A 22,496-nucleotide genomic window follows, 5' to 3' on the forward strand; every position below is an offset into this window, starting at 1 on the left:
AAGGCAAAGGCAACAGTGCTTTGGTCGTTCGAGGGAGACAACATTCTAAAGAGAAGAAGGGTAAGAAGACACAAAATCGAAGTAAGTCTCGTGACTCGAAGTCAAAGGATGACATAGAATGCTACCATTGTGGCAAGAAGGGTCACATGAAGAGAGACTGTACAAAGTGAAAACAAGAAAAAAGCAAAACAAAGAGTTCTGAGCAAGATGAAAAGAAGAGTTCAGTGAAGATTGAAGAGGTGAATGTCACAGGATCTGGTTCAGACAGTGATCCTGGTATAGCAGCTGGTGACATCTTCCTCACAAGCAATCTTGATTATGTTTTCTTGACTGCAGAAGATGGACATGCTATGAGTGATTGGATTATCGACTCGGGGGCATCTTTACATGTTTCTCCGCACAAAGAGTAGTTTACATCGTATGTGACTACTAAAGATTATGTCAGACTTGGCAATGAGTAGGTTTGTGACATACTTGGAGTGGGAGATGTGCAGTTGAAGTTTTAGAATGGCTCTTCTTTATGGCTCAAGAATGTCAGAAATGTTCCAGCAATCCGAAAGAGCTTGATCAGTACAGGGAAGTTGAATGATGGGGTTATGTGACAGTTTTTGGGAACAGCGCTTGGAAGATCTCCAAAGGTTCGATGATTGTAGCACATGGCAGCAAGTCAGGCACTCTGTACACTTTACATGTTTCAGAGGTTGAAAACCATGTAATTAATGTGATTGAGCAGCCAAGTGTGTCATTGTGGCATCGTAGGCTGGGACATATGTCAAAAAGAGGAATGGAAATACTTTCTCATTACGGTTATTTGCCTGGATTTTCATTTCAAGATTTCGAGTTTTGTGAGCATTGTGTTTATGGTAAGCAAACACAAGAACCGCACAGATCAAAGAGGAATCATAGGGACGAACAGTTAGCTCTTGTGCACAGTGATCTATGTAGACCAATGCCTAGTTTGTCACTAGGGGGAGCAGCGTACTTTTGTACCTTTATAGATGACTATTCTCGCAAAGTATGGGTTTACTTCTTGAAGCACAAGGATGAGGTGCTCAAGGTCTTTAAGATATTTTTGCAGCTTGCGGAGAATCAGAGTGGTCAGAAGTTGAAGTGCTTAAGGACTGACAATGGTGGAGAGTACATTTCCAAGACTTTTGTGAAGCAAAAGAGATAAAGCGGGAACTTACTACACCATAAAATCCTTCACAAAATGGAGTTGCAAAACGTATGAATAGGACCATACAAGAGAAGGTCAGAAGCATGTTATCAAATGATGAATTGCCTAATGGATTTTGGGCAGAAGCAGTGGCTACAGCAGTCCATTTGAAAAACAGGTCTCCTAGTAGGGTTCTGGATAAGAGTGAAGTGGCCGAGATGCTATGGACAGGCAAGGCACCTTCGTATAAGCATCTCAGAGTCTTTGGTTGTGAAGCTTATAGCCATATTCCTAAGGAGTTCAGGAATAAGTTAGAACCAAAGAGCAAGAAGTGTATATTTCTTGGCTACGGAGAATCAGGCGAGATGGGTTACCGACTTTGGGATCCTGAGTACAGAAAAGTTATTTGTAGCAATGATGTGCATTTCAATGAAACCAAGTTTCACGCTAAGCCAGAGAAGACAGAGGAGATCAGAAGAGTTGTCTTCATGGAAGATGGACCTAGTGCTAGCACATCAAGACAGCATGGTCAGGCTCAAGAACAGCCTATAGTGGCTAGAGAGGCAGAATCAGTTGTGGTGAGAAGTTCTGAGCGTGTCTCCAAACCACCTGATTGTTATGTGCCATCTCTAAATTATGTCATGCTCACAGATTGCGGAGAACCATCTTGTTACAAGGAGGCATTACAAGTGGTTGACTCGAAAAAATGGCAGTTGGCCATGCAATCAGAAATGGACTCGTTGGATAAGAATCAAACTTGGAAGTTGGTTCGGTTGCCTAAAGGTAAAAAGGCATTACCATGAAAATGGTGTACAAGAAGAAAATTACACCTCATGATAATAAACCCAAGTACAAGGCACGGCTTGTTGCGATTTAAGCAGCAGCAGCAGGTTATTGACTTTGATGCGATCTTTTCTCTGGTTGTCAAGATGACTACTCTGCGGTGTGTACTTGTGTTGGTTGCTAAAGACGACATGGAACTTGACCAGATGGATGTCAAGACGGTGTTCTTGCATGGTGATCTTCAAGAAGAAGTTTATATGCAGCAGCCAGAAGGTTTTGTTGAGAAGGGCAATGAAGACTTGGTGTGTCAGTTAGAAAAGACTCTTTACGGTCTAAAACAGCCATCAAGGGGGTGGTATCGTAAATTCTACTCGTTCATGCTCTCTCAAGGCTACAAACGTAGCAATATGGACCATTGACTCTACACTAAGTGAGCTAAAGATGGTAGTTTGCTGATTTTGGTCCTTTATGTGCATGATATGTTAATTGCCGGGAAATGCAGGGATGAAATTTCAGCTCTTAAGTCAAAATTGGCAAAGGTTTTTGACATGAAGGCATGGGTGAGGTACTAGGTATGCGTATCTAGCGAGATAGGTCAAAGAAGATGCTTTACTTATCTCAGGAAAAGTATATTGACAAGGTGTTGCAACGTTTCCATATGGACAGGGGAAAGGCATTGATGACACCATTGCCGTCATACGTGAAACTAAGCAACCAAGATTGCCCACAGTCTGAGGTGGAAAAGGTTGAAATGGATAAGGTGCCATATGCGTCTGCATGTGGGAGTTTGATGTCTGCAATGATTGCTACACGTCCGGATATTGCATTTGCAGTGGGAGTGGTTAGCAAATATATGTCAAATCCCAGCAAGAAACATTGGGAGGCAGTGAAAGGTATCATGAGATACTTAAAACATACAAAGAGTATGCGCATATGCTATGGTAATCAGGATTTGAGTGTCAGAGGATACACTGACTCAGATTATGCAGGAGACTTGGATAAGAGGAGATCTACATCAGGCTATGTCTTTACATTGGCTGGAGGTGCCATATCATGGCGATCTCGATTACAAGATTGTATTACACAGTCTACTACAGAAGTTGAGTATGTTGCAGCAAATGAGGCATGCAAAGAAGCTATTTGGCTTGGTAAATTGGTAGCAAACTTGGGAATCAAATTAGATATGCCAGAGTTATATTGTGATAGTCAAAGTGGTATACAATTGGCAAAGAATCCAGTGTTCCATTCGAAGACTAAGCATATTGATGTGAAATATCACTTCATTAGGGAAGTACTTGAAGACAAGCAGATACAACTGCTGAAGATCCACACCAAGGACAATCCTGTTGATCTACTCACAAAGGGACTTCCAGGAGAGGGCTTTGTGCATTGTCATGAGTTATTGGGCATTGGATAGATGGCAGCCATGTAAATCTTTGTACATTTATGTTCATAGATTTACAGTTACTTAAAGTGCCACATTGGACTTTAAGTGGGAGGTTGTTGGGATTAAAGCCCAAGTGGCCTCTTATACGGATATGGCTACCCGCCCGCCTAACTCACTTATCACTAACTCTTTGTATATACTCACATATACTTGTGTGAATAATAAGGTTTTGGGAGATAACCCTTCAAACAACTTCTCTGCGTACTGTGTAAGCTCTCTGTGTATCTCTATGTGTGTGTGTGTGTGTGTGTGTGTGTGTGTGTGTGTGTGTGTGTGTGTGTGTGTGTGTGTCGATCTCCGCTCCGCTCCGCGACTTCAATAGGCAATGTGGAATTTTTGAATTGTCTCAAGAAAAGTACATCCACAATATCTTGGAATGTTTTAGTATACAAGGAGGGAAGTCATTGAGTATCCCAATGCAAGCATACTTAAAACTCAGCAAGGAAGATTCTCCCAAGACAGATATTGAGAAAGAGAAAATGGAAAAAGTGCCATATTCTTCAGCATTTGGTAGTTTGATGTACCCTATGGTAACCACAAGACCAAACATTGCACATGCAGTGAAAGTGGTTAGTAGGTACATGTCAAATCCTGGCAAGAAGCATTGGAAAGTAGTGAAGAAAATCCTCACATACCTGAAGGGTACAGCTAGCAAGTGTTTATGCTTTGAGAACAGTGATGCATCTATTGTGAGTTACATGGATGCGGATTATGCGGGTTGTGTGGATAATAGAAGATCCACATCTCTCTATGTGTTCATGTTTGCTGGAGCGGCTATCTCTTGGAGATCGTGTCTCCAAGGCTGCACGTCTTCATCTACCAATGAGACAGAGTATGTTTTTGTGTCTGACCCCAGCAAGGAAGGTTAGCTTGTCTAGTGGGAGATTTGGGCATTCATGAGGTTCCATTATTGCATTGTGATAGTCAGAGTGCCGTTGCATAAGGTTAGCTTGTCTAGTGGGAGATTTGGGCATTCATGAGGTTCCATTATTGCATTGTGATAGTCAGAGTGCCGTTGCTTTGGCAAAGAATTCGGTGTTTCACTCAAAGTCAAAACACATAGAGGTCAGATACCGTGTCATACGAGATGTATTGACTGGCAAGTGCATTGAGCTTGTCAATGTTCACACTAAAGACAACCCCATAGATTCTCTCACAAAGAGCCTAGCCTGGGAGTGGTTTACGCACTGCATAGAGCTTATGGGTTTAGGATGAAGCCTAAATGATACTTCATCAACTTTGTATAGACTAACTATACTAACGTCACTATTGGCCACCCTGACCTTCAAGTGGGAGGTTATTGGGGTGTAGGCCAGGCGGCCATGGGAACCACCCCCTATTCACTTACTCTCTAAATGAATATAGGGAGAGAAAGTGAGAGTTGATTCTAACTCTCACTTCCTAATCCACTAACCAAAACTCTGATGTTCTGTGCTTCACCCCCTTCTCTCCTTCCCCCTCTTGCACTCACCACTTGCACCGGGATACACACCATTCCTACAGTAAGCACAAGGTTAATAATGGAATCCATGTGCCCAAAAAATGCCAAACTTTTTTAAGGTCATAACTCAACTTTGTGGATATAGAGCACTTCAGAAATTGATTTGCATCTCTTACAATAATTCTAGAAAGTTGCTTGGTTGATATGACATAAAAGTGTATTGTTATCAATCTAGTGTCAGATAAGAGGGCCTAACATTTTTTGGTCTTATATGTCAAACAATTAGGTTTACAACAATGGAATAAAGTGATTACTTATGAGTAATCCTATGATTTACTTGCATGGATGCAAGTTTATTGCCAATATTAGAAAGTAATCGGTGTATCATGGGAGATTTCAATATAGTTGAGGCTTGAAAGGACAAGGCAAGCTCATCCAACATAATGGCAACTTGAGAAAATACCAAATGGAAAACTCTTTGTGATAAGTGGGCACCAACCAACCTATGAAATATTGGCCCGTGGCGTAACTCACATAGCTTGAGATAACTAGCCTCCGGTATGCCTTCACGATCTCCCATCTGGATAGGTGTAACCTTTTACACCAAGTAGAGTGGCTTCCACCTTTAGTGGAGTTAAGTGTAGATGTCATGGGATGACATGGGAAATGTTTTCCAAGACTACAATGATATGACCCACGACCACCTTTAGCAGAATCATAGGTCAATTGAAAGCGTGCTTGCATGTTGTGGAGGAGGTGAGATTTGTGTTGCTTAGCAGTGCAGAGAGCATAGTGCTACCAAGGGAAGCAGAAGCCCTGAAAATCCACATATCAAAATTGATGAATGTTGGGATGCCTTGAAGACAATGGGGAAAGAAAAGTCCCTTCGGTGGGATGGTCTGACAGCATAATTTTCAAAGAGTTTTGGGATGATCTCAAATCCTCGTTAACTCGGATGGAGAATAGGTCTCTATAAGAGGTCGAATGGATGCTAGCATGAAAAAGGGGATGATAAAGTGGATTCCCAATCTAGTATGTTGCTCCCTCTTAAAACACTCGTGATCGATCTCGATGATGACCATAGCTTAGAAGATTATTGCCAAGTTTATAGCTTTAAGGTTGGCTCCAATCCTAGACAAAGTGATCAACTCCCTCAATATGGATTATCAAAGGAAGATCAATCTATCATAACCTTCCAGGAGTAATGGTCAGCATCGAGTATGCTAATTTCACCAAGCAAGAGTGCATAATCTTGCCATTTGACCTACACAAGGCATATGACACAATCTTGTGCATACATTAAAGCAGTCATAAGGGCATTGGGGTTTGAACCTAGAATGTGCACGATAGGCCACACCCTAGGGAAGCATAGCTGATGTGAGCTCCTATTCAATAATAGAGCTATGGTAATGAAGTTAAACAATCAATTAAGCAAGGTTTCCCACTTGCCCTACTACTCTTTGCAATTGGTTCTTATACTCTATTAACTTCACTCAAGGACTGCATGATGAAAGGAGAGATTCAAGGACTCACTCTTCTAGGGGGAAAACAAATGCTAGCAAAACTCTTTGCCGATGATTCGTTGCTCTTCAATAAAGCCAACTCCTAAATGTTAAGAAGAACACTCAAGATCTTCCAAGTGTTTGCAATAGCTTCAGGATCTAAGTGCAACATCAAGAAATCAAGATTGATTTCATTCACAAAGAATGACTCGTTTGACCCCCTCGAGAGGTCACGAGCGACAGTTTCAAAAGGGAAAGTGTTTTGACAACTCGGTGCACCTTTAGGGGTGGGCATCTCAAACAAACAAAGATTTGACTAGGTCCTTAACAAAGTTAGTAGTAAGATGAGAAGGTGGGAGTTCACAAACCTCCCCTTTCAATAGCAAAGTTATTGTGATTCTCATGCATGATTCCATCCATTTAATTTGTCTCGCTTATTCAAAAATGGCCAAATGCAATTGAAAAAAAAAAATCTGAAACCCACCAAACGATTTCTATGGAAGAATATCACAAAAGATATGACTCCATGGCAGTGGGGGAAATGGGAGTGGATGGCTAGGCCCAAGGACCAAGTAAGCATTGGGATCTTGGACCCATTGGTACACACAGAAGCCATGTGTGCAAAACTAGCAATATCCCTAAACAAAGCAAAGGCAGGATTGGGCGGTCATGGCTTGGGAAATGATTGAAAAAGTAGAGATTGTCTCGTAAGGAGGCCCTTGGAAGGAGGAAAAAGTGCAAGACAAAATTCTGGCTCTAAGCTGGGCTTGTCTAAACCTTGGAGGCTACAGGAGGGAGCTAGTAAGAAAGTGCAATAAAGTGGCATTAACGTCAAAATGGAGGGAGACCTTCACATACTTCAAGTATTCCATTTGGCACTAGTCCACATGGCTCTCTTCCATGTTAGCAGGAGGATCCCTGAAAACCTTTTGACTGGAAACTACTAGAAAGCTGAATAACAAAGCGATCTCCACCGCTCGTCTCTAGGACGACGACAACATTGGTGGCTGGAAGGAGTAGACCACTTGGTGGTGAAACATGGTTTGACTCTGAATGAAAGGATCTTGATTGGTAGATCTTAGAAGCTCTTTGCAATAGCCCAATGCATGCAAATATGTTGGAACTTGATTGGAAAGCTTGGCATTGGCCCATATAGAATCTTCTTGCTTTCCCAAACATCAAAAACTTATAGCAAGATGATGTTTACAGTGGATTGGATCACTCCACTCATCCAATTGTGGAAGATGAATTGGTCTAAAGAGAAATCGAAAAAGTGCGTAACCAACATTTGGGAGGTAAATTGGCCAAGCTCAGTGAAGATATTCACTTGGAAGGTTTTGTGGAGGGGCGATCCCGACTAGAAATAATATTCTTGCTAGAAGAATTGGCACAAACGTAAAGCAACTTCGGAGGATCCCTTGCACCAGTTTACAGTTTGCCTAGTTTACAGTTTGCCCTTCATCCTGGGGTCTTGCCGCCAAAATCTCAAATGGGTGCAGAGGAGTTGAAAGGCGCTCTTCTTTAGAAATGACTTGGTCCTTGGCGGGAGAACATATCATAACAAAGCAATCCTTGTATTCAGTGAAATTACTAGGTATTGTTACTTGAAGCAAATCTAGAAAGCAAGGAATCTCTAGGTCTTTGAGAGAAACTATGTGCTAGCCCATTTCAAGGATATCATGAATGAAAGCACGGAGCTTATTTTAGTAATTGGATCGAGAGTAGGGTCTACTATGCAAGCCAAAAAAATGGAAACGTGCACTAAATTGTATCAATGGCTCTAGCTAACGAATTGTACACCCCCTTTTATGAAAATGTTGTCCCCTCAAGGCTTGTGTAGTGCTTGAGGTCCATTGTACATTCTTTGCTAAATTAATATATCATCTCCACTCACAATTGTATGGGCCCCCAAAAAAAAAATTGTTTGCAATAAATTTTGAATCTTTTTGGCTACATAAAAAACAACCTTTTACCTTCACATTCAAGATTAGTGTTGTATTCATTAATACAATGAGTACAACACTAGACTCAACCCATTAAGTATTGCACACGTTATGAAATGATGATGTCAATTCAATTTGGTATCGAATCAATGGCACGTTATCACAATGTTAAATACTTCCATGAAACTTTTTAGGCTATTGATAGTCATAAAAGTGAGATTCGAGGGCTTCATTGAAAAAAACATTGCATGTACACGAGGGGTGATTTTTTTTGTCATCTTGGCCTATATGCTTGTTTGATAGCCACAAATAATTTTATTTTATGTTCAGCCTATGAAAACAAGGTAAGGAAATAGAGTATTGTACAAAGAAACTAATAAACACTGATCATAGATACCTCTTCAAGGAGAAAGTAATGAATGTTAATCAAAAGGAGCACTTTGTTGCTTGTTAATTTTTTAAAGCATGGTAGCATTGAGATACCTTTTCTCCCTCCCTCCCCCTCTCTCTGTCTCTCTCTCTCTCTCTCTCTCTCTCTCTCTCTTTCTTCCCCCTTTCTCTTATCTATTGTCAGTATCATAAGCCTAACATGGCTCTTCAATGCATGGTGCTAGTGATATACTATGGAAAGCATTCCTTGTGTATGGTATTTAACCACTCTGCTGGAATCATTTGTTCATGTGTTTTAATCTCCTCATAACATTGTGTTGCCATATACCCCCCCAAACACCACACACACACACAAAGAGCTGTATGAAAGGAAGGTTGCTGGAGACCACAAACAAGGGGAGAGGATACCCCTTTGTGACCTTTCAAAATAGGTAACAGTCTTTCTTATGTCTCCAAACTTCATTTGTAGTAATAAAAACTCACCTAATAGTACAATCCAAGTACATGGCCATTTCCAACACGGGACAAAGCAAACTATCAAACATTAGTTTAAGATCGTTAATTGAAACGTATGCTATCATCATGTAGCTTCATATCGACCTACAATAGGCAATTGTAATTCCTTACAAATATTATAACAAGAACTTGAAGTCAAGCAAAACATTAATAATCACTCACTACAGATGAAATGATTTACTCCTTTTGTTTAATTATTTGCCTAAGATGCCAACTTGGTAGAATTTAAGCCATCCTAATTTGGCTTATGTCAAGTGTAGACAAGATTTAGATACTTAATGGAGAGCCATTTACCCATAATAGCACATCGGTATCTAATAAATGTATCACAAATAGACACATCAGTATCAAATAATCAACACTTCGTAAGATGAGCTGAACATGGCACAATACCAAAAGGGCTTGCATACTGGTTCCTCTTTCTCGACGAGAATGACCCAAAACATTTCCTTAATATAAGGGCCTAGGCTACCAAACAAACTTTTTTGGTCCCAGACCCCACTGTCAAGAGCTTCCTGTTTCTGCGGCCTGAACAAAATCGACCGACCGACTGGTGGGGAATTCTCATTTGCCCCACTATCATCCTCAAAATATTACACATCACTTTTTATCCAAATGCCCAAACATCTTTTTCCATGCTGCAGAGGCCTCTTTTTTACTATAGAACTGCCAAATATGTTCATTCATCTTTTCGCTCTCCCGTGATTGCAGGATTTCCTACACAGAGCATATAAGGGCATGTTATTAATAAGACTCGCTCAAATCAAAGTCCTAAGGATCTTCAATGAAATATAAATGGTGCGTGGAATCTCCTCAAGAGAAACCTGCAACTTTGCCTCTGGTAATGTCTTCAAATGAAAACAATCAAAAAGCTCCCCCCATTTGCTTCGACAGTTATCAAAAGTTCCCTCTCTGTAATACTCCTTCGCTTGATAAAAAGGTGCTGCAAATAGCAACACACACAACAAATACAAAACCATGAGTCCTCCAGGAAGCTCCTGCACATGATATTGGAAAAGAACAGATGGATGCTTTTATGAAAATGTTTGGAAAGCCAAATAGCTATCATATTTTCCAACTGCCTTATATGTGAACCCAAGCACAATTCTTAACAACACTCCAAAACGATCTAAAACGATTTTGATTTTACTCTCTGAGGTCTGCAACAGGTTCCCTTTGTGACCTTTTGTGGCTCTCCCCTTGCATAATCTTTGAGTTTGTTCTCCTTAGATACTAAAAGGTTCTTAAACCATTCATACCCACCAATGCAAGGTTTATCAAGGCATTTCTTGAATCCACTTCTACTTCCATTGCACAGCCTATTAGTGTAACATGAAACGTTTCGTGTGTTTCATCGTTTCGAAGCGTTTCATTTCAAAATGCCAACCCATGGTTTTAGATGTTATGTGGAAAACGTAATATTTAGGAGTCTAGCCTCTCATCTCTCACGTCCAAGAAAACAGAGAGCTCCATTGAGGAGCCCAAGCGGCGGTTATCTATGTCAACCCCACATCAAGGAACTTGGGTATTCCTGACAAGTATAGTGCAGGATTTGCCAAGGTCAATTCAGTACTTTCCCAGGATCATCATTCCCCTACACACCATCCCCATCTACCTATGGACATTGTCTTTGACCAATTGCATGACGCGGAACACGTAGGTAAAATTTTCTCTCCACCAGATAAAGAGAAGCCAAAACCAAGTGACTTCTTGTTTAGGAGGCTTCGTCCTCCCAAGGTACGCTCTTTTGGATTACCAATTCTCTTTGTTCGTAAGAAACCAAACTCATTTCCGTTTTGTGTGGATTTCAAAGCACTCAGGACAAGGATGGTCAAACTCCGAAGCCAAGACCTCACATGGCCCATTCCTTTGGAGTGACTACAGAAGGCATGTCACAAACGGGAGCACATAACAATATAAAATATACTCGGATAAATGGAATTTATCATTTAATATTGAAGCCAGATGATATAGAGAGAGAAATAAAGAGAAAAAGAGAGAGAGTGAGAAGATGGACGCAGGACCAGAAGATGGGTTGGTCCCCCCTCCCCCCCCCCCCCCCCCCGCCGTAATAGTATCTATATTACAGAGGAGAAGTCTATACAAGCACTTGAACCAAACGTATTACCACATTCGTTCTAGAATAAGACTCGATGGTTCCTGGAAGCCTCAGCTTCCTGCTCCTAGAGCAAGACCCTATTCCAAGGAACTTCCGTTCCTTATTCTGAATCCTCGAATACCAAGGTTCTCGCCTCTAGATGTCACCTTCTAGACTCACGGCATGGCATCCCTGCAACTCTTCTCCGACTCTGCTCCCAAAGTCCTCTTCTTGCAGAATAACTCTGCTTTCTTGGACGTGAAGTCCTCTCTTGGGAATTTCACCTCCTGGATCCCAATTTGCAAGTCTACCACTCTCGGATCCGTGGATCTACTCCCAAACTCAGGGTACGAAACCTTGGGGCTGATCTGGCTCTAGTTCCTCAGAGCGCTTTTCTTCTACAGAGGCTTATGCCTCCCTTTGCTCCAACTCCCTCGCCAAGAGGAAGTACACCTGCAAACAAATAATCTGAGATCAAAACATGGAAAACGTTACCTGTAAGGTCTCGACACTCGGGACGCAACTCTGTTCTCGAAAACCAACTTCCTTGGAAGAGTTCTCATCGCAAAGAATCCTCTCTTCCAATCCTACACACAGGAGAGGTGTGCTATCGGGTTCCTTCTCGTAAATCCGTCTACGACGTTTGTGGGCTGAAAACAAAGAAAAACAGAAACTTGTCGTCATGGAAAGCACGCTCCGTAGGCACTTCTTCACGATGGAACTTGCCTACTGAGTCTTGGCGTCATCTCGTACACTCGGGGCAGCCATGGGCATCTCCGACGACGTCAACTTCATGGCTAAAATCTGCAGCAGCATCTCCTTATAGCTATCGCTGGCCTCCTTCTGGTCCCTGTGAGTGAGAGAGTGTGGCTTTTATTGCTCCTAGCAGCCAGCGGGAATAGAGGCCACCTTGCTGGCAGGAATAGGGAAGGGAGAGGGGCGCCAGAGAGAGAGAGAGAGAGAGAGAGAGAGAGAGAGAGAGAGAGATTGCCTTGCTTTTTCTACTAAAGAGAGGGAGGGAGAGGGGGCGCCCTAGGTTTGTGCTGCTTTTTTTATCAGATGGCTGCCCACTTATTAAGTGGGTGGTCGGCAACTTCTAAAAAATGATTTGAACCTATTTAAAACTCAGTAAAGCCTTATTAGTTGGAAACAATGCTTGCACCACACTTCCCAGGCGTCCATGGATGCAACCGCATGCACAGATGCAATGCAGACATAGACTTCCTTGCGGGAAAGCATCTGCTTTCTTGGAAAGCTGTTGTTTTTCCTCAAAGGTTCCTCTAAACCCATCTTCATTCAAGTGCTTGCTCATCCTTGTGCACAATTCTAACATAGTTTGGAATTTCCTCTCGACTATGGAATATTCCCTTTCCGATACCTTGTGATGCATCAGGAATACCCATCACCTAGTCCTTTCATACTAAACTGTCACATGACACATCCAACCCTATGTGTCCGTGGACTAGCTACAGCATGACCAGGGTTCAGTTCAGTCAAGTCAGTCTAGAATAGGAAGTGATATGGCACTTTTGTGAGTCTGTTCGCAGACCGTGCATGCCCAAGCACTTAGATTAGATGAATATCCTCCGGTTGCACACAACAATTTTCCAGTGCATTGAACCTATTTTCCCTATTTTTGAAATTTTTCACTTATTTATTAAGTGACTTTTGTTGGGAACTAGGTAGGGCAATTTTGCTAAGATAATATAAAAGCAAACCAAAGCTAGCACTTTCTGACAGAGGAGGCAACAGGAGCATTGCTTAGCAGGCTCAGAAGGCCAGCGTTTTCAGCCTAAGACTTCAGCGATTTCCAGCCATTGGTACAGCGTTTCAGAGCCTGCATTTCAGCGTTTTCTAAGCCTTCAAGGCAGCGTTTATAGCAGCCAGCTTTTAGCGTTTTTGTACCACAGCAGTTGGCGCTTTTCAAGCAGCCTAGCCAGCGTTTTTGAATCCAGCCAATCAGCGTTTGTAGCAGCATAAGAACAGCGAATTCAGCGATCTCAGCCAGCTGCTCACAGCGTTTTCAGCCAACTGCATACAGCCATTGCAGGCCTTGAACAGCGTTTCGGCACACATCAGTACCAGCGTTTTTCAATGCCAGCAAGCTAGCGTTTTTAGGGACAGAACCAGCACTTGAAGACAGCAAGATTAGCGATTCCAATTCGAAGCATTCAGTTTTCAGCCATAGTGTCATCCTCGTCATCCACGCCGTCGACCTCGACATAGCCCATTAGATTTGCATCAGCATCTTGTACCAGATTGTGCAATCAATAGCATAGACCACTCTCGCCATCGAGAGTGGAGCCCTTCGAGGAGGTTTGACAACTTTCAAGTGTCGTATTCTCTTCTCTATCTCTCAGTCTCATGCACCTACACGCACAGTGTCCATTCACTTTGTTTGTGTCCATTATTGCACTCTCTCATTAAAGAACGGAAGGCTCCCCCTTCCCTAAGTAAAAGGAACCTTGAGCACAGTTCGGAACACTCATCTTGAGCAAAGTTCATCATTCATTCCGTTGCACCTTACATAAACTTACGGGACCATATCCTTTGCGATGCTCTATGTCACCCATCCTATGACGCATCAAAGATGTCAATTCCCGGATGGTCAAATACTTATTCCCAATGCTCCCTGTCACCTATCCAATGTGACGCATCAAAAGTACCCGTTCCTGGTGGCCTTACAAATATTCCGGTTCACAGTGCTCCCGTCGTTACTTTAAATGATGCACTAGAAATATCTGTACTCGGATGTCTCCAGTGAGAAAAACCCTCTCACTTAAAATTCCAATAATTCATTCAGCAATACTTTTCTTGGTGTTCCAAGCGAAAAAAACCTCACTTATAAATCCAATAATTAGAATTATTTTTCTGTCAGATAAAGCCAATTTAGCAACATAGCTCTCACTTATAAACATTTGTCCTCAACTGTAGAGGTTCAACTGAACTGCACAAGGAGAAACCGGAAAAATTCTAGATCTTGCTCAATGGTGAGTTGAGTTGGTCTTTTCTCAAAAGAGAACTTAAAAATTAAATTAAACAAAAGTTGAATAATTCAATACTTACCTTACCAGTTCAAAAGTAGATGGGGTACTTAACTCCATTAGGAGAAATTCATGTCCTTCTTCTAGTGCCTCGAGGATATCCTTCACCAATCATCAATCTTACGAGTTACGTAGGCAACTCGTCATTCGCGTCTTTCCAACAGATTGGAAGTTCCCTTATCTGAGAATCTGTCAACTCAATTCCGCCTTCTTAACCTCGCGAAGAATAATCCTCTTAGAAATTGATCTAGGTATTTGTCCTTGCGAGTAATCCTGCCTCGTTAGTCCTGAGAATGTTAAACCTCTTGGATCCTCCCGCATAGGGCATATCCAAATCATAGAGCATTTATCTCGTGTGAGCATGGCTTCCTTTGGCAAATAGAGTCTGCCATCTCACTAGTAGAAAGTTTTTGTTCCTTGGCTTACTCAAGGTAGGCCGATTTGGTCCGATCCGAAGATCCCTTGGTGCACAGTGGCACCTCTTTCCGTCTTTTTCTCCTACAAATCATTACAACCGGCACTGTTTTTCTGACGCCCATTAGCGTCTCTTCCTTGCAGAGGTCGTCAAAAATGTTTCACCTTGCAAGCATCAATGACAATCTTAGGCAGATAAGATTCTAGCCATAGCATTTTCTGAATATATGTTCAAACTCGGTTCACAATAGAGCGAACCCGCATTGATTCTTAGGGATGATTTCCCGTAAGTGGTTAAGGTCTTTCTTTCCATCTTGGAACGGTTGGTCGATCATTCGCTCACGAACATAAAAGTTCATGCTCATACTGGCAGTATGCCAATGGTATTTGACCAGAATACCCCTTCTCTGTAGAGAAACTCGGAGCAACCAAACACATTAGAAATAGAGATTCTCGTGTCTGAATATCATTGCGGGCAAAAGCTCGAGTGAGGTATCTCAAATGCGATCTCACTTCCTGAAAAGAAAGTTGACTCGTCTCATTCTGGTTAGCAAAAAAAATTCAAATGGTAGTCGACTCACCTTGACAACAAGGTCCATGTACCCAAAAGTGTACATAATACTCATGCTCTATTAGAGCATCGGTGAACTCGGAAATTTCCTTCCCTTCTGTAGATTCTTAGAGCGAACACGCTCAACCAAATGATCCCTTGACTTGGTCCCATAGCAAACCCGCTCATCAAGTAAACAAGGATTTCAAATCTGGAATTCTACAAGCACCGGTCGTTGCCGGCTCTTGCTCCTTCCCTCATAAAGAGAATGTTCATTTATTTGTGCAAAAAGCACTACCATATCTTTCCTTACCAGGTAAGGGGTGTTGGTTCATAAGGTACTCAAGCTTATTAAAAGCCTTTCTTTGCTTGAAATCGCGGAATGGTTCTTTTGTAATTTCCTACCTGTAGTGGCAGGTAATGTGTTGAACTACTGGATACCAAATCAAGTAGTGACCTTCCACATGGTTTAGAAAACCAGTTCATCACCGAAAGCATGTCAACTTGATCTTACTCTCATAAACATACATATGCATACCTTGTGCGAAAAAGAAAACGCACTTTATAATTCCTCAAAGATGTAACTTTGATCAAAGATCTGCCCTCTCACTTAAAGTTTGAGGGTCTTGTGTTCAAAATCTCAAGAGTTGAATTGAATTCCTGCACTCCAATACTTTCTCCGGATAGCAACGTATCCTTCGAGGAGAGAGAACAAAAAGAACTTAATGTTTTTGTGTTCAATGGTTCCCTTTCCACTATGGGGATTAGATTCTTTATATACTGAAGTATATACTTTCAGCTTGCATAGCTGACTCCACCATCTTCTACAAAGTATCTTGCGGATTCGTCTAGGAAGTTTGGGTAAAGTCCTTTAATAAACTTCTTCATCTTTTCTTCCTTAAGAGAGGGTCAAGAATGAAGCCACCTTTGCGATAGTGAACCAACACATGTCCACATAATTGGTGACTCGCTCGTGCTCCGATTCGGCAAACCGATCCCAATCTTCTTTGATACCTTCCTCAAGGTGTAGAGGAAAAAAAATTCTCGAACAAATCAGCCTTAAATTGAATCCAAGCCGTTTTTCAATTCCTTGCAGAGCTTTGGTATACCACCAAGTACTCGCAATCGCCTTGTGATGCTTGGTCACATGCATCATCTTAGATGCTTCTAAGAAATTACCGTTTGCAAAGGCAACTTCAAACTGTCGAACGAAAGTGGTAGCTTTCGAGACATCTCCTCTCCCGTCAAAAGTATCAAACTTGACTAGAGTGTTCTGAGGTCTAGAGACCTTTATATCCTTCCCGAAATGTTGGGATTTCTTGGCTATGGTTCTAAATTGGATGTTCATGAATACTTTGAAAGAGGAGAGAGGTAAAATTGTGGATGATAGAGAAAACTATTTCAGATTTTTATGAATTTCAACAAGTGAATTTCGCTCATTTCTAGGTTTTGAATGATGTCGAGCTTTCTACTCCTCAGATTTTCTAGGTTCTTGAGCGTCATGCTCTTGTCGCCTTCTCAAAGAATCCCAAGTCTTGTCAACTTCCTCCAGAGAGAAAAAAAAAAGCCCAACTCTACGAGCTTTTCCTGCAGGACTTAAGGTTCCACCTGCTTACTTCTCTCTTGGCTTGTCATGGCTTCTTCCCGTATCTTCCCAGAGTCGTCTTGCTTTACATAGAAAGAGAGAAGACCATGCTCTAATACCACTGTCACAAACAGGAGCGCATAACAATATAAAATATACTCGGATAAATGGAATTTATCATTTAATACTGAAGCCAGATGATATATAGAGAGACAAAGAGAGAGGTGAGAAGATCGACACCCCCCCCCCCCCCCCCCCCCCCCCTCCCCCCCAATAGTATCTTTATTATAGAGGAGAAGTCTATACAAGCACTTGAACCAAACGTATTACCACGTTCGTTCTAGAATAAGACTCGATGGTTCCTGGAAGCCTCAGCTTCCTATTCCTAGGGCAAGACCCTATTCCAAGGAACTTCCGTTCCTTAATTTAAATCCTCGAGAACCAAGGTTCTCTCGCCTATGGATCTCACCTTCCAGACTCACGGCATGGCATCCTTGCAACTCTTTTCCAACTCTGTTCCCAGAATCAGCTTCTTGCAGAATAACTTTCTTTCCTGTACGCAAAGTCCTCGCTTAGGAATTTCAACTCTTGGATCCCAACTTGAGAGTCTACCACTCTCAGATCCGTGGATCTACTCCCAAACTCAGGGTATAAAACGGGCTGATCTGGCTCTACTTCATCAGAGCGCTTTTCTCCTACAGAGGCTTATGCCTTTCTCTGCTCTTACTCCCTCGCGAAGAGGAAGTACACCTCCAAACAAATACTCAGAGATCAAAACATGGAAAACATTACCTACAAGGTCTCGACACTTGGAACGCAACTCGGTTCTCGAAAAACCAACCCCAAAAGAGTTCTCATCGCAGAGAATCCTCTCTTCCAATCCTACACACAGAAGAGGCGTGCTCTTGGGTTCCTTGTCGCAAATCAGCCCCGTCTATGACGTTTGTGGGCTGAAAACAGAGAAAAACAGCAACTTGTCACAATGGAAAACACGCTCCTTGGGCACTTCTTCGCGATGGAACTTGCCTATTGGGTCTTGGAGTCATCTCGTACACCCGAGGCAACCATGGGCATCTCCAACGACGTCAGCTTCATGGCTAAAATCTGCAGCAGCATCTCCTTATAGGTGTCGTTGCCCTCCTTGTGGTCCTTGTCAGTGCTTTTTATTGCTCCTGGCAGCCAGCGGAAATAGGGGAAGGAGAGGGGCGGCACACACACACACACACACACAGATCGCCTTGCTTTTTCTACTGAAGAGAGGGAGGGAGAGGGGGTTCAATTTCCGTTTGGCAATAAGAAGGAAGCAAAGCAATATTTCCTCAAATTCAAGGATTGAGGGACACGCCCAAAAAGCTTCGAACTTCATGAACGTTCTTCAAATCAGGCCAATCACGAATAGTCTCAATTTTGGCCGGGTCCATCTTTACCCCTTCTACTGAGACGATGTGTCCCAAGAAATTTATCTCAGACAAGAAAAAAACTCGCTCTTTTTCGCATTTATGACCAATTTATGGTTTCGCAATGCCTGGACAACCTACAACAAGTGGTGTCTGTGTTTTGCTTCATTCGTGGAGACGACGATAATGTCATCAAAGAAAGTGCCCACAAACAATCGGTACTCTCTAAAAATCATATCCATCATGCGGTTGAATGTAGTCGGAGCATTCGTATGGCCAAATGGACATCACCAAATATTCATACAAACTCAAAAGTCTTCATAAAGGTTGTCTTGTAGACGTCTCCAAGAGCAATTTGGATCTGATGATAACCACTCTTCACATCAATTTGGCTAAAGCAAGTAGAACCCTTAAGTCTGTCGAGTTTATCATCAATCCTCGGAATGGGGAAATCTGTTCTGGTTCATTATTTCTTCATTTTGGGCTCGGCTATCGCTGTAAGGTGGCCGATTCGCTGATGTACTACCGAGAATTAAATCAATCATGTGATCTTCAGGACTGAAGGAGGCAACTCGTATGGTAAGCCCTCAGAGAAATAGTCAGCTTGAGCTTGCTGAAAATCTTGTAGTTCTTTTTTTGAGGTCTGACATATTCGACCTTTAATCATCATTTAGTTCTTTCAAGCAAATCGAATAAACAAAGAAAAATTTGGATTTTATCAAGTGGGACAAACTCACCTTTCAGTTTTACATCAAGTACAATCTCTTTGCCATTCTCATTCTTCAAGATGTCCTTCCTTGCCCTATAATCGACCACGGCACTTGTCCTTTCAGCAACTGGCCATCTCAAGTAAATCTCATCAATCGGGTAATTCTTCAGGTATTTCGCAAATCTCAGGTCTCTGGAGTACTTGATAAATCTTTCATGTATCAACCTGCAGTTGACGTTTATACTCCGCTCTAACAAACTTTTCCGCCAAGAATTTGTCCAAATCTTCATTCTTTTCTTCAGATTTCCGCACCAGATTTCAACTTTTCTTTGCCTGCCCACCGAGAGGTGTTATCTCTATTAGATTCTCCGCAAAAACTGATGTGTAATCTTGGGTTCTTTATGGATTATTCCCTGTAGGACAGAGCGATGAAGACAGGAGCGCGCCCAATGCGTGATGAAGTAAGGGTGGGAGTGGCTAATAAGTCTGGGGTCGAGGCACGAAGATTCTCTCACAAAAACCTGCGTGTGCTACAAAAGGATCGGATCCTCCATAAGTCTCGGGTCGGGACACGAAGATTCTTCAAATAAAACCTGCGTGTGCTGTAAAAAGGATCGGATCCTCCATAGAAAAAGAATCTTTTTGAGCTCTAATACCACTGTAACAAGCTTGGACACTCCGAGCGAGAAATCAATAGCAACACACGAATAGAAACTTCAAAATCATTGAATTTTAATAGAGAGAGAGAGAGAGAGAGAATTGACACGGCCGGGCGTAGTTCTATGCCCAGAGGTATTGGCCCCAAAGTCTGGCACCCCTTTCGGTATTTCTTTATCATTAATCATTGCAAAGTACACTGCTCTCAGACTCTGCGTCTACATGCTCTGCACAGTAAGGCCTCAAGGGCTCTTATAAACAGTACATAGGATGCCCAAAAGCAGAGTCTCAAAAACACTTTCACCCAAAAGCTAGCGTTGGAGATTCCCAAAAGCAGCCAACGTAATTGCGAAAATCCGTACAGCCTGCCACGTGGCACCTGCAGTGCAAATCACAGAAATTCTATACGGCCGTGCCACGTCAGCATCGTACGATCTGCCTCGTCAACATGTCAACACATTTTACGAAAATCCATTTCAGGGTTCAAGCTTCTGTCTTTTAGGGTTTCGGGCCCCACGCCTGGTGCTTCATAAGTTCTTCAAGTTAGTCTGTTCAGTTTCTCTTGTCCACTTGGCCATTTCTCTATCAGATGGTCATGCCATGTCATCACTTTGTGCGGGGGGGGGGGGTGACAAGGACGCCTCCACCAGCTGCCTTTTAAAGCGTACGATGAAGCAATGAAGGAAACGCCACCAGAGACCGCTCTTCTCAACGCATGTAGGTCGCCTCCAAGGTCTTCAAGCACGAAGCTCTAATACCATGTCAAAGTTGACGATGGACCAAGGAGAGATGCGAGAGAGAGAGAGAGAGAGAGAGAGAGAGAGAGAGAGAGAGAGAGAGAGAGAGAGAAAGAGAGACTTCTAAACCGACCAACCTTGGTAATGAATTGATTATTATACAATGGGGCTAAGTGTGCATATATACTCACCTTAGCAAATTGCCCTACCCAATTTTTGACAAATAAGTCAAATAAATACCAAAAGCCATTGGGCTATTCACTTGAGATGCTATAAACTTTAACACTCTCGGTGATTTCTTGGGGTCCAGAGGTGGATCCACCCCTAGTTTGGCAGGCTCCTCCCTCATGCAACAGAGATTCTTGTCATTGAGGAGGGGTAGCGGGAGTTGAACCAGACACTTCTGATCCCTTCAAGTGTTCTTATGGATGACAGCTTGTTTGGTATTGTGGAGACGATCTGGTAGACTAGTGTGGGAGACGCAGCTTAAGGGCAGCACAGGGATTGCAGAGAAGAGCAGAGCATGGTTGATGGAGGTCATAGAGCAAGAGCGACGCTTAGAAGATGCAATACATCTCCCAATAAATGATCTAAATTAAAAGTCTGATGAATGTGGCACATTTTTCCTCACCTATTTTCACATAACGACAGTCATCCTTAAGTTTTACCACTCTTGCAGCTTCGGAGAAAGACAAGGCAGCAATTACACGTACCTTGCTTACTACAAGACAAAAGCAAAGGGAGAAAAAGAAATGAAACCTTTAATTCTTCTTAACCATGCACAGATATTCAAGTCCCAACGGTGGAAGGTTTGCCTGGTTACTCGTGATACACGTTGGCTGACGAATTGCCACACATGAAAGTGAAATGCAAGATTAGTAGCATAACAAGAACAAGCAAGCCAACGTGGGCAGCGTGGGTTTGAACTTTGATCTAAGGATCCTTACTGCCCCACTGCAGAAATCCCAGATAGAAAGAACATGATTAAGGCTATAAGGAAGACGAGACCACTTACAGTAGCAAAACCAGAGAGCATCAATGTACTTGACGCAAGACAATTTGACTTTCTCTTCACCTGGCAGCTGCTGCTCCTGCTGCTGCTGAGAAGGCTTGTTACGAGCTTCACCCTTCATTCAAGAAAACTGTTCAACGACAAAGTTTGACAAAACCAATTTGCGTTGCACCTGCCCATATCATTTGCATTTTGCGAAATTCAAGCAGGGCACGTGTTTTGTTGGGAGGAGGGCCTCGTCACCTATGGCACGGCTCCCCGTCACTTATGGCACGGCTCCGGGTCAGAGGGGATCTAGGGCTCAAATTTGGGGGGCAAGGCGGCTTTAATCTTCGCTGTCGGATCACACAGTGAACTAGGGGTGAACTAGGGGTGGGTGAACTGGGGGTGAACTAACGGTCAACTAGGGGCGGGTAAGCTAGGGGTAGGTGAACTGGGGGTGAGCTAGGGGCGCATAAACTAGGATATGATCATGTGCCATGCCAACATGGACAGTGACGCGCGCTAGCGTGGTGGTAGGGCATTCGTGTGGCAACTGAGACGTCCCAGGTTCGACCCACACCCCACGAGGCGGGTGAACTAGGAGTGAACTTGGGGCGCCATTTTTGACCGGAGTTCACCCCTAGTTCACCCCCAGTTCACTACATGATCCGACGGCCGAAATTAAAGCCGCTCGCGCTGCCAAATCTGGGCCTTAGATCCCCCCTGGCTAGAGCTGTGCCATATAGTGACGAGGGGAGGAGGGGGAGGTAATTGACCCGGACCTTCACAAAGGGGATCAAATGGTCCATGTCAAAAGTGGCTAGAGCTGTGCCATATAGTGACGAGGGGAGGAGGGGGAGGTAATTGACCCGGACCTTCACAAGGGGGATCAAATGGTCCATGTCAAAAGGCGTGAACGGCGTTCATTTACACCGTTGCATCGCAGTTGTGCACTATTGTGATCATGGTGTACACCAAAAGGATGTGATCGTATTGTAATCTTAATGTGAGCTACACTTGGTGTGTGGACATCTTGTGGATGTGTGAACAATACAAATGACAAAACTCGATGTTTACTTCATATTCTATAGTTGCCCTTACAGTATCAAGTCGTGAGCACTAGTCTAATGGCA

General features: G+C 42.8%; 1 protein-coding gene across 1 annotated transcript; it reads right to left on the bottom strand.

Moving 5' to 3' along the window:
* Window positions 1-9,444: 9,444 nt before the first annotated feature.
* On the bottom strand, window positions 9,445-21,647 carry LOC147451695 (uncharacterized). The gene is made up of 4 exons (XM_086517583.1): window positions 21,385-21,647; window positions 10,003-10,121; window positions 9,783-9,895; window positions 9,445-9,706 (listed from the first exon to the last, which is right to left on the bottom strand). The coding sequence occupies exons 1-4, from the start codon at window positions 21,500-21,502 to the stop codon at window positions 9,526-9,528; spliced, it is 531 nt and encodes a 176-aa protein (XP_086373709.1). The 5' UTR covers window positions 21,503-21,647; the 3' UTR covers window positions 9,445-9,525.
* Window positions 21,648-22,496: the final 849 nt, after the last annotated feature.

This window comes from Adiantum capillus-veneris, chromosome 8, assembly GCF_014529385.1.
Source record: "Adiantum capillus-veneris isolate H3 chromosome 8, ASM1452938v2, whole genome shotgun sequence".
In the NCBI taxonomy this organism is placed as follows: Eukaryota; Viridiplantae; Streptophyta; class Polypodiopsida; order Polypodiales; family Pteridaceae; genus Adiantum; species Adiantum capillus-veneris.

Bases quoted from the DNA above. Each gene is read 5' to 3' on its own strand.
- LOC147451695 (XM_086517583.1), bottom strand. From the start codon at position 21,502: ATGAAGGGTGAAGCTCGTAACAAGCCTTCTCAGCAGCAGCAGGAGCAG. The intron at 10,122-21,384 runs GTAAGTGGTCTC...TGCTATTTGCAG, and splicing joins TGCTCTCTGGTTTTGCTACT to CACCTTTTTATCAAGCGAAG. The intron at 9,896-10,002 runs GTTTCTCTTGAG...TGCTCTGTGTAG, and splicing joins TACCAGAGGCAAAGTTGCAG to GAAATCCTGCAATCACGGGA.